The 19,486-nt window shown below is 41.4% G+C and overlaps 1 protein-coding gene across 3 annotated transcripts in view; it reads left to right on the forward strand.

The window, feature by feature from the left end:
- Nucleotides 1-19,486, forward strand: part of LOC147126739 (copine-8) — a 45,673-nt gene that overhangs the window by 25,540 nt on the left and 647 nt on the right. Inside the window, exons 10-21 of one of the 3 annotated variants that reach the window (XR_015084601.1) lie at nt 1,202-1,243; nt 2,021-2,096; nt 2,908-2,961; nt 3,047-3,108; nt 7,891-7,937; nt 8,736-8,917; nt 9,018-9,145; nt 10,109-10,211; nt 11,276-11,333; nt 11,415-11,488; nt 12,741-13,612; nt 16,520-16,595. Coding sequence is in view for 1 of the 3 variants with exons in the window: in XM_086021713.1 (XP_085877839.1) it covers nt 1,202-1,243; nt 2,021-2,096; nt 2,908-2,961; nt 3,047-3,108; nt 7,891-7,937; nt 8,736-8,917; nt 9,018-9,145; nt 10,109-10,211; nt 11,276-11,333; nt 11,415-11,488; nt 12,741-12,929 (1,015 nt within the window). In the remaining 2 variants the exon portion in view is untranslated. Of the gene's footprint in view, nt 1-1,201; nt 1,244-2,020; nt 2,097-2,907; nt 2,962-3,046; nt 3,109-7,890; nt 7,938-8,735; nt 8,918-9,017; nt 9,146-10,108; nt 10,212-11,275; nt 11,334-11,414; nt 11,489-12,740; nt 16,255-16,519; nt 16,605-19,486 lie in introns of those variants that run through there. The other 2 variants (XR_015084602.1, XM_086021713.1) reach the window with 2 other exon arrangements.

Consider the following 19,486-nt stretch of genomic DNA (forward strand, 5'->3'; position numbering starts at 1 on the left):
CTCCTTTTTGTTTCGTCCACCCGACAGTTGTACAAGAGCACACAGCAGCACTTTAGTGCGACGCACTTATGGGCACAATAGGATTATTTGGGCAGTGGAGTCAAGCTAGGCCTTATCAGCGGGTTACTCGGGAAACCAAAAGTGCACAAATGCACAGTGGGCACCCACTCCCACACATTCTCTCCGCGTTGCGCCTGTGATATGAGATAAGAGCTAGTCGAAGCTTGGAAACGACTAAACCTCTTGTGCAAGAAATAAGCAATCGCGTCCCTCACTTATCCTACGAAAAAGCCGCCAGTAATGAATAAGACTCGGTGCATTGGTATCCATTGTTGTGCCGGTGTTGCCCCAACCCACCACTCATCCGTCTCGAGAGGCAGAGGAGCCTGCTCCTTAACTTTATTACCTCCTTCCCTGTAATGATGCTCATCCGGCCGCCCACGCCGAGCTCCGAGGTCCATTAGCGCGCGCTTCGGGTTTCGGCTCCTCGCCTTTATTGAAAGACGAGGAGGATGGGAAAGCACGCTCCGGCTTTGGGTGTTTTCAATTAGGTGCAATTTGTTTCCGAGGAAGTTACAGTAAAAACAAAAGTCGTGCCTCATTAGAAGCGCCCCCGTTTTCCCTTTAATAAAGATCCGCACTCCCTCGCGCTCTCTTCGCCCTTGTTTTGTTTCTATCCCTCGCCTCGCAAGAGATGACACTTTTATTTGAAATATTGGGAGATAACCACGATAATGCAGGATCTCCGCCTCAGGCGGGCTATTCTTCCTCCGTACAGTATATCCTCGTAAGCCCTGACGGCGCGCTGAATTTTCCTACGAGGAGCGCATGTGACGGGAGGCAGATGCAGCTGTTTGGAGATGGAGATAAGCCGGCGAATGGATCGGCGGCAACGCGAACAAAAGAAATTAGCATTTTTCCCTATCAAATTGAGTCACGCCATCCGTGATGATACGTCGTTCCCGTTTTAATGAGGGTTGCCACACAGCAGACAAATAGGCAGCTTTGTCTTTTGGCGGGGTTTAATGACGCTGCCTTTTGCAACAAAGCACTGGCAGCGCCTCAAGCACCGCAGAAACGAATTTCAGCAGGATAAACATAAATGTGTCTTTCTCGAATGGGGGGGAAAAAAAAAAACCGAAAAAAAAGCACAGCTCATTTAGTTCTGAACCAAGCCCTCATTATATTCTTTTTCTAACAGAACAATCAAGGTGGAGGTGTACGACTGGGACCGAGACGGCAGGTAAATCTTGCACCACAGAGGGTAAAATGCGCGTTTTTCCCCCCGTAGAGGATTACACGTTCGCTTACACGTTCAACATGGACTCAAATGAGTCATTTAATCACAGAGAAGTCTCAGGGGTTGGGACAGGCGATTACATTTTGGAGAGGTGTCGGGATCCATTGGAGAATTCTTCCCCATTGTGAGCTGTATCTGCACAAATAGTCATCCAATGGGGCACTTTTTGCAATGTTGTAGTCTGTAACTATTCAGTGTGAGCGATGCCATTAAAAAGTCACAAAGTAGGTGATGTTAAAAAACAGCAAGAGTACATTTAGCATGTAATGTGGCTTCTCTACAACAAATTAAGTGTTTTTTTCTTTAACCTTGGTATTGTAACATTTTCCACTAGATAAAAAAAACAACTGCTGGAATTGTTCACAAATTGAAAGCTCAATGATGAGTCTGGCTGACAGCCTTTGCTGCATATTAACAAGGAGTTGTTCCTTTTATTATTTAAACTCCCCTTTTCAGCAGCAGCATTTATCTTTTTTGGAGGGAGCGCGGTGACATTTTTGAGTTTTCAATAGAACTGTTTGTGCTTAACCAACTCTGGTTGAGTCAGCCCGAAGCTTTAAAAAAAAAAAAAATGCTTGCTGACTTTTCTTTATTTGCTTTCATTTAAAAACCGGTCATCTGATAGTGTTTCATTGCATGAATAATCCCTTCTAAATGTTACATGTGTTGTGTTTGAGTGAATTGCCAGACTATGTATCTCATTCTCGTCTTTCCCCGCAGTCATGACTTTATTGGAGAATTCAGCACCAGCTACAGAGAATTATCCAGAGGACAGAGCCAATTCAATGTCTATGAGGTGAGTGCATAGCCATTAACAATAAGGACATTTCTGCCGGGCTGAACAGTTGCTCGAATTCAAATCAACATCGCAGTTGGAATGCAATTTTCAAATCGAAAATACTGCAATTTGAACAACTGAAAAACGGCATCGCCAGGCTTTTTTGTTGTTCTTGTTAATATACCATATTTGATATAGTATTTCAGTGCTTCAGTTTAACTCATTGATTGCCAGGCATTTTCAGACCCTCTTTTACCCTAACGTTTGAAAAAAATTGAAACAAAATGTCTGCTCAAGATTAGCTGTGAAAGTTTGGGAACTGTATGAAGGAATGTGGAATGTGCGATTCAGGAATCCAACATAGGCACCCGCGTATTATTTATTATTTATTTTTATTGAAGTTTTTTTTCCCTTCTAGAAGTGGGCAGTTTGAGACTCACTGCCTCTGTTTGTGTGTTGAAAAACACATTTTCCTCCTCACCTTCAGCTGTGCCTGTGTGTGAGACGCAATGTGAACGCATAAATCCTCAACTTTCCTCATGTTTTTTTTTTTGTTTTTTTTTCCCCCCGAGGCCATCTCTCCTCACTTTAACCTTGCCGTCATATTTTTCGGACAGAACAACCTTGGTTGTTGGAATCAAAGTTTGTTTGTTGTTGTTTCCGGTTGACTTTCAGGTGTTAGATGTATCTTTTAAGCAGGTCAAGTTGTCCAGGTGTTTATGTATGTGACAGCTTTGAAGATTTATTGGAAATGTTTGCAGAAGTTGCCGTTGGTCTTAAGTAAGGAAAATGTTGATGCTAAAATGACAACAGATGTGTTCTTTTTCAGGTGGTAAATCCAAAGAAGAAAGGGAAGAAGAAAAAATACCTCAACTCTGGAACGGTAAGGTGCAAAGAACAAAAAACAAAACACTTTGCATCAGTTTATCACTGACATGGATCTGACCTTTCCGCTTTTCTCATCCAAGGTAACGCTGTTGTCGTTCCTCGTGGACATTGAAGTCACCTTCCTGGACTACATTAAAGGGGGGTAAGTGAAACGCCACATGTTTATGTCAGACATGCTATGCCGCCTGTGAAATGGTTGGGGTTGTATCCCTTTAACGAGCGATGACACGCTGGGTGTCCTTGTCCTTTCTTACGGTGGCTGACAGAACTCGACCAAGTGCACAATTTGAGAGCGCCGTAGCAAAAAAGTGGCGCGGAAAAAAAATTGTAAATGGCAACAAATGCATACATAGTCACACGGAAGTCACCGCGGTGATTATTATTGACGTGGATTCATTGACGGCGAACTGACGGAAAGTTTGAAGATGGGCGATTTTGAGCATTGGGTAAGTGATATTTACAAATATCTGCATGCAACCTGAGGGTTAGTGCATTAGCTTACATTCATGATTGACGTTGGTGATAATACAGTACACTCACTGTGCTTCAACATGACAAAGCAGGTGCTCTAAAATTGCTAAGTGGCTCCCTCTTGCGGTATGCAAAAATAATCACTGTCTAAGGGCAATTCAGTTGTGTTTAACTTTTTAAGTCCAGTACATTTGCTTGTAATCTTCAGGGAGCTGTTTTGTTTTTTCCATATTAAGCATTCAAACTCTGTCTGGTTTTTGGGTAAACGCTTATGTTAATGTTGGTCATGATGGTGGTACTTTTTTTTTTTTTTCTTGTCTTCTGGTGTCTCCTAATCCCCTCGCCGGTGATGGTGAAAAATGTCAATGAACCTAATTAGCCTTAGGTTCCAGATAGTGTACTGGAACCTAAGTCTGTGTGCATGCTTTTTGTGCAACAGGAGCAATTGCCGGGATTCCCAGTCCCCAGCAAGTCCCGATCCACTTTGACATTGTCGTGGCAACAGTGAAAGTTCTTCAACATCCAAATGCCTTTGAAGAACTCCGCAGAAAAGCGTGAGAAGGTGGAAGTCCGTCCTTCGAGCTAAAACGGATGCATTCCTTGGTGAATGCGTGTGATGTAGTAGCTTCCAAATACGGGAAGGAGACGGTGACACCCCAGGATATTTATTTTGGCAATGGCGATTTAAAAAAATAATAAAATAAAAAATATGCCTGACATTCACAGTGTACATTTTAAATCTTGTTTCCTACTGACTTTGTCACTATACAGTAGGAGTGATTTCAAACCTCGACATCAAAGCTATTCATTTTGATTGCATTTTGGGGGATTTGAAAACAGATGATATAAAACAGTGCATGATAAATACATTAAAAAAAAAAACATCAAGTTGTGTTTGTCAACCTGCTCCACAACCGCTAATGCATTGAGCTCTGTCAGCCACCATACTGCCCGGTCAATAACCCCGCCATGGCAGGCCATCTGCAGTCTGCCAAATATAATCATCCCTCCGATGAATAGTATATATTTACATGCGAGTCGCAGACAGCATGACCCAGCCAAAGTCAAGCAGACCGCGACTCGGCAGTGTGTACGTTTCCCTCGTGTGCACTCTTACATTGTGTTTCCACGCTGGCTCACGTGACCTTGCGCATGTTCCTGTTGTGCGCACGGGTACGACCATGCGCGGCCGAGCGTTGAGGGACCGCTCTCGCGAAGAGCGGGGAGAATGTCAAGGGAGGAAAGGCGACATTTGAGTGTCTCTCCATCTGTCCTTTGCTTTTAAACCTTAACACACCCTTGAGAGAAACATCTGTGATTGCCAACCACTGTGCTGCTGAAATTATGTAAAAAAAATACAAATAAATAAAAAATAAAAACATTTTTTTTCAAAAATTAAACAAAATACAAACTACAATAATTCTTAACTGTTGAAATGTAGCACGTCCTTTTTTAAATTTTATTTACTCTCTTAGACAAGAGACATCTTTGTTTTAAAAATCCAACAAAAAGTTCAGGGAGCCCCCAGAGTCATCAGCGTGTCTTAAAAGTTCAAATGAAAACTGAATGAAAAGAAAATACCTCCCCGATTGTTTTTTACAGTCAAGAAAGTTTTCTAAAATTTCAAAATAACAGACATTAAACTTTCACTTATCTTTGTTTGAATTTCAAACAAAAACAGAATTCACCGGGCCAAAGTTCACTGAAAATATCAGTTAACAGTTAAATTGATCAGTTATCAAAAAAAGGCCGATGCTAATACTCTTCAAAATGTTGAATATCGGCGCCGATAATCGGCTGAATCGGTCTATCCTACACTTAAATGTCTCCTTGTTGATCTGTCGATGCCATGCCAGTGACAGGCCGAACAATTAAATGCTCTTCCACCAGATGGCAGAAGGTATGTAATTTTTTTCCATTTAAATAAATAAAGTTGAGAAATGTCAAATACGTGCCTTGGCTCAGTAAAGGCTAGGAAACAGTCAGCAATACGCGTCCCATTACTTTTGTCCACCTAGTATACCTTGTCGCCGACTTTATTCTTGATTTCCTACAATTGAGCCACTCAAAAGAAATCAACAAGCTTTCGAATGTCATGGCAGCACTACATGGCGTGAATGTCGCTAGCAAGTAGCGGCTCATTTTGCGCGCACGTGCGCACCTTCGCCGCGTGTCCTCGAAATGGAGAAACGTGGCAGGTCGTCACAAATTTGTATTTTTTTTTTTTTTTTTTCCCCCCCGCAGTCGGTCTTCGCAAGTCTCGTTGCGGCCCAATAAAGTGCCAAGTGGTGTATCGCAGTTTGAGACCTAAATGGACTGTAATGGTCCAGTCGCATAATGGGCAGACTTGTTCACACAAACATGCCCACGCTTGCATACACAAATACTGTGAAATCACTCAAGCCATGCCCTGAAATCCCCAGCGTGCTGTCTATTTTAAAAATCCCTTCTGTCTCCTCTTAGCGCTGCCTTCCCTCATCCCCCCCCCCCCCCCCCACTGCTCTCTTCTCCTCTGATTGGCAGCTCTTTACAGTGCTTCAACCCAATCAGCTAATTGCTCATTTGGACCTAATTAGGAGCATGATCGGCTGGCTGCATTAGCATAAATGACTGATTTGGGAAGGCTCCATCTCAATCTGGAGCATCGCCGCCGCGCATTCTTTTCATCGCGCCCGATAAAGCGTTCGAACCACCCATGGCTCCCCACAAAGAAGCCTCTCGTCACACGGGCTCGGATGAAAATGAACAGTTGTTGGCCATATCTTTCATTGGGAGTTGTGCCTTTGATGGCTGCTCCGTCACTCATGGTGACAGATATTGTCTCCCCTTGTTGTTGCCAGCTGAATTGAGTATTGAAACGAGAATAGAAGCAGGAGGAAACCGCGCCTGTATTGAACACATTGTGAGGAGATGTCATTTGGAAGAGGAGCAGACATCCAGCGGCAGAACAAAGATTTGTGTGTGTGCGCGGGGGGGGCGTGGAATACAATTTGAAAAGCGACTCAGATGCAAGCTGTCAAGTAAAATTAGATTTCCCCGCTGCTGCTGTCAAACTTCTTAATGCATATACGACATCTTCATCCTCCTTCGGCCACTTGGACACTTTCCAAGCGCCGACATCTGTTTGCATCTCATCAGGACGCCACCTGAGTTGCTGTTTTTAGGCCACTCTGTGCATTCAGGCTGACACAGGCACTCCAGTATAAGAGGAAAGTGGAGTCCCTGTGAACCTTATAAAAGCCGTCCTCGTTTGGACTGTTACAAAAAAAAAAAAAAGAAAAAAAACACTTGTGGATTGCCTAATGTAGGAACCGAGACGTAATTAAAGACAACATTGCTTCGCGGCCAAGGTAAATTGCTCCTTAGTAGAAGTGGGGTTAGACGGATGAAACCGGCCACTTTTGCTGACTGCTGTTGCCTAGTAACCGCAATCGGGCCTGCCCGTCCGGCGGCACCGCAGGTGTTCTAAACATGCAAAGCCTTTATTCTTGAGTGAAATGTTTTCTCTAATTATGACAGACACCACAATAGTGGATGAATCCCTTATCTCACCTGCCGGATTTTTTTTCTCTCCGCCGATTAGTAGTTGTCTGTCTCAGGTTCAAGTTCTGTATAGGTACTAACAGGTGACATTTGTTCTTTAGTTCATGCTAGTGGGCAAAATTGATCCACTTGTTGTAATATAGAGTATTTAACTCATTCACTGCCAGATATTTTCAGACTCTAATAAAAAATAAATTCCTGGGATTGAATGGCTGGACTGTGAAAAGACGTGTAAATTTGTCAATGGCAGTGATTGAGTTAATCATCAGCATCTGTAATGCATATTATGTGGGGTTTTTTTTCCGTGATTTTGAGCTTCTCCATAAGATGTACGTGTCAGAATTGCCTTCATATTGACAGTTTCTTGAATTGCAATGTGATACTCGTGCTATTAAGAGGTTGATGAAGTCAGCGAATCCCCCACTGACGGATTCGGTACCAAATGTACTGCCAGCTACCGAAATGGTCACATAAAAGAACGTTTTTTTTTTTTCCCCCCCCCCGGCCCCATTTTCCCCCTATCGCTGTCCATCTCCGACTTCTTCCTCCGGACCAACGAGTGTCCCGTCACCACGACTGATGGCTCCTAGAGCCTCCACTTCCCCTGGTCCGCCGAGGTGACAAATAGGATGAAGATGCCAGATGACATGAGCGCTGTGTTGGAGTGGCAGTAAACAGAGAACATGGGGGTGGGGTAGAAGGGGCGTGTGTGAAAAAGCGGTTACAGGCCGACCACATCCAGTCGCTGCAGGTTAACAAGTTGACGGCGAAAGCTGGAGGAAGGATCTCGGTTGGTGTTATCAGACTAATCGTGTCAGCACATCAAGGGTTTTGTTTGCATGGTGAGGAAAGGGGGGGGTTTGAGACCGCTGTTGATTAATGAATCCTATCCCTGCCTTTCTCTTCGCAGGACGCAGATTAACTTCACAGTGGCCATTGACTTCACAGCTTCCAATGGTGAGTCTTCGGGTAAAGACGCATTTGGAGGACCTGCATGCGGACGGATTTTTGCTGCGTGGCGCACTCAGGATTGTTGATGGCGGCATTTTCAAAGGCTGAATTTTCAGCAGTTCAATTCAATAAGTGACACTCAAATGGGTTGACCCGCAGATAGAGAAAAATATTTCATAACTTCATTTTTAGAATCCTGATCAATACAGCAAACAAAACCACAAAATTCACCATCTCAAGAAATTAAAATATACAAGATCAAAATGATTTTTAATTTGATAAGTGACCTTCAAAATATATGAATTCCACTCTTTGAATTGAACTACAGTACTCAAAATAAGTTTACTACAATATTCTACTTGATTGAGATGCAACTTTGCACATACATTATTACATTTTTGGATATATTTAAACCAAGTATGCTCCCATTGTACTTCAAATTCTTAGTCCAAATATAGCGCTAGATATCAGTGATTGTGTTGCTACTCGGAAATAAATAAAACTAATGGAAGAACATTTTCATTAACGGAATAAAATAAAAGCGAAAATGCTTTCAAAAAAAATCGAAACTAACAAACTACTTGTTACGTTTTCAAAAGTAAATACAATTTTTTTTTTTATAAAAAAAGATAAAATAAAAACAAAGCATTAAAAAAAAGAACTAATTACAAACTGTAATAACAAACCTGCTCTAAAAACGTATTAAAACTAATCGGGAAAAAAAAAAAGTCCAACCGAAATAAAAACAAGCTGTCATGAAAAACCCCAAACTATGATAACCCCGGTTGTCTTTCTCATGTGCAGGTAACCCGGCCCAGCCCACCTCACTCCACTACATGAGCCCCTACCAGCTCAACGCCTACGCCATGGCCCTGAAGGCGGTCGGGGAGATCATTCAGGACTACGACAGCGACAAGATGTTCCCCGCGCTCGGCTTCGGAGCCAAGCTGCCGCCTGACGGGCGGATCTCCCACGAGTTTGCTTTGGTGAGAACACATCAAGTACGAGGTCACGGGGAAAAAAAGGAAAACCACCTTAATCGTTTTTTCTTTTTTTTTTTTCTTCTTTTTTTTTTTTACTGTGTAGAACGGGAACCCTCAAAACCCTTATTGTGCGGGAATAGATGGCGTGATGGAAGCCTACTACCAGAGCCTGAAGTCAGTCCAACTGTACGGACCCACCAACTTCTCCCCTGTGGTTAACCATGTAGCCAGGTACTGCACTAAAGTTCCCTTATAGACATCAAATCAAGGTAAAAGGAACGCTGAGTACTTTTTTTTTTTTTTTTTCCCTCTCTCTTGTCAGGTTTTCTGTAATAAGCTCTTTGCAGGCAGTGTTGCCAGGTAGCTAAGGCGAGTGAGAAATGGGGAAAAAAAAAAGAAAACAAAAACTCACGCGCACACAGAGGGAACCTTTTGATAGAACATTTGTTTGTGCTCGAGAGCATCGTTTTTTTTTTTTTTTGCTGCAGCGAAGACAGGCAATCACCTAGATGAGAAAAGCGAATAATTAGTGTTCTGTTTACTTTGCTTTCCGAACTGAGGAAAACGTAACGCGCTTGCAGCGCTACAATTAAGTAAATATCAATTGCACGCACACAGTTATTTCCAAAAGAATCTCACTTAACTGTTGTGGGCATGAAATCACGTAATGGTTATTTATTTCTTACAAATGTATCTGTGTGTTAATTTTCCATGGCAACAATGTATAGTGACAGGCAGAACATTTAAACTACGAGCTTGTAGAAACCACATTTTTCCATGACATGTTTTTAATTAAGTAAAATAGCACCTTATTGTATAGAAACATAATGGCACATAATTTGAAGCGCTTCCGAGGTGTTTTAAATCATCACCGCTCGTGTCAACAGCCACCTTGAGTCAAAAGGTCGTATGGTCATGAAAGACGGCGAAAAGCCTTATTGAGCTGCGGAGTCGACACCGACGTAGTTGCACTTGACGGATTAACATCCTCCACAGAGTCACGAGGCGAGGTGGGAATCACCACATTGACTCAGCGGGGAGGTAAAAAAAAAAAAAAATGCTCGTTCCAATTTTTGTGATGTAAATAATGAGATGAATAAAAAGGTCATGTGTACACACTTCAGCACTCAAGTTCATGTTGCGTGTTCACTGCGTTGTGATGGCGAAACTGTGTGCGCTCTTCTTTTGGCATAGGTATGCGGCATCCGTGAAAGATGGGTCACAGTACTTTGTTCTGCTCATCATCACGGACGGCGTCATCTCAGACATGGCCCAGACCAAGGAGTCTATTGTCAACGTGAGGACCTATCTGCCATACACTGAAGATTAGAGCTAGGACTAGGAAGTCAACCCAATTTTTTTCAAGAATATGTTCTTTGCAAGCCCACTAGTTGAAACAAGACATTCTGATAAATATTGCGTATGTGGAATAAGAGTTAATCCACCCGTTTTTAGCCGTCTCTGGGGGGGGGCGGCCATTTTGTCTTTTCTGCCGACTGAAAATGACATCACAGCTGCTCAAGGCTCAGGTAACATTTTTGACCATTCCGAAAAAAAATATGTTTGGGTTCATTTCCCCCCCTTTAAAGCAACGGTACTGTATACACAGTCAAATTCACATTTCATAAAAATAATGCCACACGGGGAAATGTGCATTCGCCGAACCGTGAACGCCATTTGAAGATTGCTCAAGTATAAAAGGATGTAAATGAGCGCCATCCACACACGCTCGTCTTCTCACCATCGCACGGGTGGGGTGTCAGTGTCTGCATTTTCGACTTGGGCTCTCAGGCGATGACGACTGTGAATACATTAACAACTCCTATACGCTCGCTTTTCCATACAAATCATATTAGTCTCCCTTGAAGCGCCGTCCGTTGCCGCGCAAACACATAAATGATGCAACGGGGGAGGTTTTACCGTTGTGTTGTAACGTCTGCAGCCCCTCGCCTGCTGCCTTTTGACAGCGTGTTATTTTTCCCGCCGTCCATCCCCTCCATCACTGTCAAGTCAAAGTGCGTTCCTGCGGGAAGCCAGCGTGCATGTCATAATTTCTTTAAAAAAAAAAAAAAAAAAAAGCCCTTCTCAGCGGTGAGAGGAGAACGCACGGACGAGCGCGGAGGGTCACTAGCCTTGCTAGGTGACCTTTACGGGGGAGCAACACAAAAATAAGATCATCTACCGCGCCGTAGGCCGAGGTCAAAGAGTTGCTCCGCACACTTCGCTGCCATTTGTTAGCTGTCTGTCGAGTTCAGGGCCCAATATTATTAACATTATTCACTCTTGAGCATGTCCCAACGCACGCTCTCATGTCGCCATTTTGGGATTTCTAAGCCTTTTTCCCTCTCCGCGTGCCTCCAGGCTTCCTGCCTGCCCATGTCCATCATCATCGTGGGGGTTGGACCTGCCGAATTTGACGGTAAGAAAAGCGTTTGGGATGGTTGATTGACAAGGCCGTGCCGATTTAATTATTTCTTTTCTTCCCTTTTTGTCGCATCAGCCATGATTGAATTAGATGGCGATGAGGTCCGAATTTCATCCCGAGGAAGATATGCGGAGAGAGATATTGTTCAGGTATACAGTCCTCTTCCCAGTCCTCAAGAATGACCAGGAATTTGGAATGAAAAGTGACACACTTTTTTTTTTTTTTTTTATTGGTAGAAAATCTTACTTTCATTCCTTTTATGTTATTCTTACTAGGCTTCACAAATCCATACGAACCCAATTACCATAAAGCTTTGTAGCAGAATAGTTCATGAAGGGGCAACCAAATACGTTACAACCATTTATATTTTAATCTTCTTAGGTAATATTAGGTAAAGGATTTTTTTTTTTGTATACACATTGTCATCTTCCGGACACTACAGAGGTCATGTTTTCCCCCGCAGCGACCTTTCCACCGTTGCCACATCACATGTTGCTCCCTCCTGCCCCCGCGTGGCTCAGTTGGGCGAGGAAGCGGCGCTTGTTAGTAGTTGAGTTAGTGAAATCCACACACGCACAGAGTTTCTATGTAAAGAAAATGAAGTTTCAGCTCCTCAGAACATCATACTAGTTCTGCCTCGCGCTTCTCATTATCAGCAAACTAATAAGACCCTGTGACTTGGCGAGGTTGGCATCTTCCCAGCACAAATTGGTCTCCCCTATGATCTTTTATGATTGGAGGTGACAGCGGCTCATTAAGTGAATTAAAACGTCTCGTCGCTCCGTCTTCATTGAGCATAATCGTCCATAATCGTCAACATTGAGGGACGTTACGCGAGGGTGTTATTTACTGATGAGCAAAGAGCAACAAGTGGGCGATTACGCAATGTATATATATAATCTATGTATATATGTGTATATATTAGTGCTGTGAAACGATTCAAAAATGTTAACAAATGAATCGCAAAATTTTCCATAATTGATCGATTTTTCAACTACAATTTTTAACGAAGCTTAAAACAGAGTAAAATCTTCGAATTAATGTGGGCAAAAATTAAAAGTATTTCTATTCAAAGACTGTTCTAATGTCCTTCTTTGATCCTTGAATACGATTCTTTTTCTGTGAAATACAACTGTTGAACGGTACCCCAAAGACGTACAACTAATATGGTATTTGAATTTGGCTTTGCAAAGTGCGCAGATTTTGGGGGATTTCTCCAGCGAGCCGTCGAGTAAGCACTACTTTTAAGAGATAATCTATCCCGCCTCACAGGTGTGCCATATCCAAATGCTGATTAGACATCATGATTAGTGCACAGGTGTGCCTTAGACTGCCCACAATAAAAGGATACTTTGAAAGGTATTCAAGATATTTCACTGCGGTTTTTTTTCTCCTTCCCAGTTCGTCCCATTCCGAGACTACATCGACCGGACAGGGAATCACATCCTGAGCATGGCCCGTCTAGCCAAAGACGTCTTGGCCGAGATTCCCGACCAGTTCCTCTCCTACATGAGGACCCGCGGGATCAAGCCGGCGCCCGCCCCGCCTCCCTACACCCCTCCGGGACAGGCCCTCCAAACGCAAATATGAAGAAGAGTGAAAGCTTTTAAAATTTTTCCGGAGTCCGTTTTTGAAGCCGCTCTCCGTGTCTGAGTGTCGTGGACCCCGGTGGTCGTTCTTGTGTTCTGGAACAGCTGCATGCCGGGAGAGCGAACTGGCGGAGGGCGAGCCCAACCTGTTTACTTCCACTGTCGAGCATTCCTATCACTGCCTGGAGTCTTCACTTTGTATCTTTCAGCCTGGGGGAACGCTGGATGTCGACGAGAAAAGCAGAAGCAGCAGGTTTATTTTGAATTTAAAAAAAAAAAAAAAAAAAAAAAAAAAAAAAAAACGTCCCCAGAAAAAACAAAGTGAACACTAATTCCAACTGTAAATAACTAACCTCTTTGTCTCTTTTGGCTCCCAAACTAAGTCACTGTTTACACTGTTTACAGTAAGAATTTTTACTGTTCATACTTTTATATTTTCAATATCAAGCTTGTGATATTCTCTCTCTCTCTCTCTCTCTCTCTCTCTCGCTCTCTCTTTTTCCTGACGTGCGTCAGGTAGCAGCAGTGCAGGTCCTGGTAGCCCTTCTGTACCGTACCGTGCCGTACCGTACTCTACTGTACCCCTGGTGTTTATGAACCCTTTTTTGCATGAGTGTAGCCCGGACCACGTGCATGCATATAGCGGCCCTGCACTACCTCTTCCAAGCATCCGTCCGTCTCGAGGTGGGTTGAGTGCGTGCGCGTGCTGCGATACAGAGGTCCCGTTGTCTCTCTGTCTGTCAGTCTTCCTTGGAAAAGCTCCCTTCTCACCGCTGTGTTTCCATCCATTTGTACCTACGCGCCATTTGCAGTTGCCAAAATTGATAATAATTACACATATCAATGTTTATTTTACCTTTTAATCCGCCTCTTATACCTCTTTAGTTAGCATAGCACACGGTTGACCTATTTGATTTATTATTAGGAATATGTACTTATAATGTAGGAACGTACGATAGTGTACGTGATTTTGTGACGCTATAAGAAGTCAAAAGTTGACGATTTTCGAGGAAAACAAATGTTCTGGTGCAATATCAAATTTAGATTTATAGGATTAAAAAAATGATGTAATGAGAATAAAGTTTGTTTTTCCAAGAAAAGAAAGTAATATTTACAAAAAAGACATATTTTGTCAGATTTTTCCAGTATAAAGTTATACATGATATGAAATTCAAATTTTAAATACGGGTGAGTAAAAAAAAAAAAAAAAAAAAAAAATCTTTGAACAAGTTTATTTCCATATTTTTTTTAATAACCACAGTTTGAGATGTATACTTATTGGTCAGTATTATCTTATTCTGTATAACATGTTTTTTGCCAAACGCGACGATGTGCATGTTAACCAGTGGAAAACTCTTGAAAAAAATGTGTGCAATTTTTCCGTTATTTTCTTAATGAATGGAAACACAGTTGCTCTCTGTCTCTCTCTTCTCGGCCTTGGCAGCGATGCCCACATGCTCGGGGGTTTGTATATACGTACGACGTGTGTGTTTGTGGCGTCTTAACATTACTTCTCATGTTCAAAAAAAGACAGCTGCTGATAAAGAGCCCAATGGTCAAAAACGCAAAGAAAATACACATTTTTTTCAAGCTCCCCCCCCAATAAAAAAAAAATTATGTTTTGTTTTTCTTCCTTGAATGTGAAGCGATTGCGCGGCGTATGAACTATGTGTTGATTGTCATAATGTGACGAAAACCATTTTATGTGAAGAAATCATTTGTTTTATGGAGTATATGTTATGCCATTGGAAATTTGAAGTACCTGATGTATTTCCATTTGAAATGATCTATGATATATACACATACGTATATACAGTATATACACATTATTACAAGCCAGTGTACCAAACAATTGATTTTAAAGCTGTTATTTTAAAAACATAATTCTAACTTTAGGGATTGTTGTGATCACGCAACATAGCTGACTAAAGATCACACATTGCTCAATATTGTTTTATACTGTTGATGAAATGGTAGCAAACAGTGTGAACTTCTGCCAAATTGTGACATGCTTTTCTCTTGTAGCAGTGCCAACATGGCTGACACATTGAGGCATGTGCGCGCGTGTGTGTGTGTGTGTGTGTGCGTGTGTATTTGGTCACCCACTGCGTTCCAGGCATAGCTGGACACATCATTAGGACGGCAGGTCAGAATCAGGGAGCTCATTACAGCGCTCGGCAAAACCTCGAGTAACCAATCTGTTTTTGATCCGCTGCCGGGGGGGGGTGGGTCAGAGTGGACTTTATTTTTACTGTCAAGGGTGGGGAGGCCACAGAGGTTTTTTTACCTGCCCAGCGCATGTTGACGCCTTGCTCGGCCAGTACAAGCAGACTGTGGCTGGGGGGGCGCGGGTTTTTTCACCGCAGTTTTAGTTTTCGAGGGACTGATGGCTGGAAGAGCACTCGTCAAAGCAGGAAATCACATGAAAGTGATGAACGGAAATTGCCAAATGAAGATACAGAGTCATTAACTCATTCACTGCCATTGACGTGTTGATTTGTCTTTTCACAGACAAGCCATTAAATCCCAGGAACTTATTGTTATTGAAATGTTTTCAAATTTTAGGGTAAAAGTGGGTCTGAAAATGTCTGGCAGTGAACGAGTTAAAAGCGTCCAAATTCAAAATCAATTTCCATAGTAGAATGTAGTTTGATATCATACAAAAGTATACACAAATCCACAACACGGTTCCAAAAATGCAAAACAAATACGTAATATACTATTTAAAATGAATTACAGTATTCTGAACATGGACAGTAAATATTTCCAAGCCTGTTAATTTAATTGATTAATTCATATGAGCTCGACTTTTGTGCGTGCGAGTGAGTGTGTGTGTTGCCTTTCCACAAGTGTTTGAATAGACAACGTGAGGTGTTAACACACAAAGACCTTTGTTTACTAAAAAGCTATCCAAATACTCTATTGTATGCTCGTCATATCTTGGAAACAAATGTGCACTATGTTTGCATGTACAGTTTTACAAAGGATGCACCGGTTCCTTTTTGTTCAATACAACTGTGTGTTTTGAAGTACATGATATGAAAAATAACTGTACAAAAAATGGCCTTAACTGATTTTTTCTGAAAATTGTGCGATGCCTTCTCTAGAGAAATGATTTTTGTGTCAATTTTCTAATTGCGTTCTGGTGTGATTTCTTTGCACTTATTTTTAATTTTTGGAGGGGTGGATGTGCGTTTTTTTTTTTTTTTCTTTAATAATCAAAGAAAGCATGGCAAAATACTGATTGTCTTATTACATATGATAGATGACTATTTCTGTATTGAACTATGGATTTTTAAATAAATATTCATATGAAAAATTGTCAATGAGGTCGACGCCTGCTTCGAGAGTCATTTAGAGTGAATGCGAATGCGCCCGCGAAGACAAAAAGTACCAAAATACTCTGCGTTTATCCGTCGGAGGTTGATTGGGCTCACTTTAACTCAGCGGGCACTTCTGAGATGAGTGAGATACTGATTAGCACAAAATTGCAAACTTAAATAGGTGATCTCAGCAGTTATATATTCCAGTTACATCTTGTTTCCTCCCCCTCTGCATTACTAACATTTTTTTTTTTTTTTTAACATTTAGGTAACACTAGAGTTGTTGGAGTAGCACCAGTTGGCGTGCAGGTGGCGTCCAAAGAATAAGCAACACTTGGACAAAGGTGGCAAAAGTAATCACACTGTATACTTAAGTTGAAATACAGCTGCGACTTCCACACGTCAATCTTCACGTGTGAATATGAGCCCGCCGTTTACATGCGAAAAACTTGCGTCAATGTCACGCGTGGTTTGAATTCCATTGGCGACATATGGATTGGCTGCTGGTGATCTCACAGTACACTTATTTACAGGTGGTAAATTTAATTTAATGCTCTTTTTTTCCATCGCCGTATTTTGACGTTTAGCCTCGAGCGAATTCGAGTGAAAGCCGCGCCTGGAAATGGAAAAATGCCATCAAGTGGCTGATGGTGTCACTGGGATTTAATCACGTAATCCAAACCATCACCATCACACTTGTGAATATTAAGATAGATGTCGTCGGGATGGCCGTCATTTTTTATTTATTTTTTTATCTCGTACCGAATTGATCTTACTATGAATACGTTTCCAGTAGCCTGTGATTTTCTCAGACAGAGATGTGAATGAGTCAAATGATAGCAGATAGTTCGATACTGATGTCAAATATCAGCCTGACACTTGAATGATACGTCATAAAATACCAATACCAGATACAGATATCAGTTGGGCGTGCATCTCCTCACATATGATTCAATATGGTTTTCGATACGTGGGGATGGAAACAATTCAAGGATGATTCAATTTGAAAGTGGAGCGATTACGATTCAATTACAGCATGATACTATACCGGTATCAGTCTTCAAAACATATTTCATATCAGTTTATAGTATGCCGATACAATACCGATATTGAATGTGAGTCCAACAATCATCTGATATTAGACCAGATGCCGATATCTGATAAAAGTCCAATACGGTCATCTGGTATTCATCTGATACTGATATCAAATACCAGTCTAGTAATCTTAATAGATGTCAATCAATGCATTGATATTTGAGCAGTCTCGAATAACCTGGCATTAGCTTGGTCCTCTTTGGAACCACCACTGGTTTAGCTAGAAGGGGCACTCAGTATCAGCGTGTTATCCTGATTATTCTGATATCAATCCCCGAATGTGTATTTACACAAACTACACTACTTGAGTGCTTCAAGTTGCCATATATAGCTCCATTTTCCAGCATCCCTTGAGGGCAGGGGAGGAGATGGCAGGATTGATGGAGGAGTGTGTGTGTGTGGGGGGGGGGGTGCACAGTGGAGGGAAAGGTGCTAATATCGCTGTCAATCAAACATCTGACGCAAAAAGGGAGAACGCGTTTTCTACATGCAACATGCACAAAGACCGCCGAGGAATAGAACTGCTCATTAAGCGCAAACTAAAACAAGCCAGAGATTTCTAAAAATGAACACATTACTGTCCAAGGACTGATTCCTCGGCTCCTTAATTGTTTAAACTCTTGACTGAAATGATTACATGGTGATTAGTGTAGACAAAAGGTCATGTAACGATAAAAAAAAAAAAAAAAAAAGGAGAAAAAAAAAGACGCGATGTCTTGACTGAGTCTAATGAACACTGCACTCTGTGTCTGTCAAGCAGGGGCGCAATTATGCGCTTGTCACTTCCTGACATGGCCTGTTGCCTAGCAACACGCCGTCGAGACGCTTCTAAAGTTGGAGCTCGTTTGAATATATAGGCCCAGGAATTTGAACAAAATAAAAAGACAAAGGAGATCTCCAGTGGATTTTTCATTTAAAGAATCACGACTCTGGTGTGACTGGATCCGAACACCTTTTTTTCTTTTTATTCCAAAACCCTTTCCAAGTTTTTTTTTTTGACAGGCGGCGTGACTGAAATGGCTGTTGGCAGCTTTGATAATTACTATGCCATTAAAAACAATTTTAAAAAAATCAAAACACATCATTTAGCCTCTCCACCCGTTGTACTCCTACGGTTCTTTTAAAAATAGAACAGTTTCTTGTACGCTGTAATTGTTTTCTTATAACTGCTATAAGATGGCACGAAGTGGTGTGTTCAGGGACCTACAGTAGCTATATAATGTCCTTATACAGTTTCCTGCGTTCTTTATTAGTGAATGTAAAGGGAAGCAATGTTATTTATTTTTACTATTTGTATATATGTACAAATATATGTATGACTATATGTAGACAAACACACATATATATATGTGTTTATATATATATATGTGTATATATATATATGTGTCTATATATATAAATGTGTCTATATATATAAATGTGTATATATATATATATATATATATATATATAGGTATATATATATATATATAAAAATGAAATCTCTTAAAATGTCACTTAAAATGTAGCTAATGTTTTATGTGTTTTAATGCTGGCAACAAATGCATTTTATTAGTCAAGGTCCAATTCGAAGGTGGTAAGCATTTGCCGTACTTTTTAAAATCCTTGTACAACTGCACCCCTGGGTGGCTCATTCTGGTACTCATTACTTAAGCAAAAGAAAGTTACCATATATACAGTACAGTATTATTCATAAAATTGTCTATATACTGCTATAATAGATTACATTTAATCAAATATAAGAGCTGAGTAAACAAACTCGTTTGTAAAATGTGTTTTATTCCTTTTTATTTATTCATGACAACAATCGTAGGATGTATTTAGTTGGACAGAAAGAAAATTGTTCGTAAAAAGAGTTTGAGAAAAATAGGAAAAAAACTTAAAGCGGAAGTCAACGCAAACATATTTTTTTTCAAGCAGGCCCACTAGTTGAAACACGACATTCTGATTAATTTTGCGTTTGTGGAGTATAAGTTAGGCAGCAAAATGCACTCGTTTTTAGCCATTTCCGGGGGCGGCCATTTTGTCTTCTGTCGACTGAGGATGACTTCACAACTGCTCACAACGACCAATCACGGCAAACCTATTATCTGAATCTGAGTCGTGATTGGTCGTTGTGAGCAGTTGTGATGTCATTTTC

This window comes from Filicampus tigris, chromosome 22 (genome assembly GCF_054856515.1).
Source record: "Filicampus tigris isolate MCC_2025a chromosome 22, RoL_Ftig_1.0, whole genome shotgun sequence".
NCBI classification, from domain to species: Eukaryota; Metazoa; Chordata; class Actinopteri; order Syngnathiformes; family Syngnathidae; genus Filicampus; species Filicampus tigris.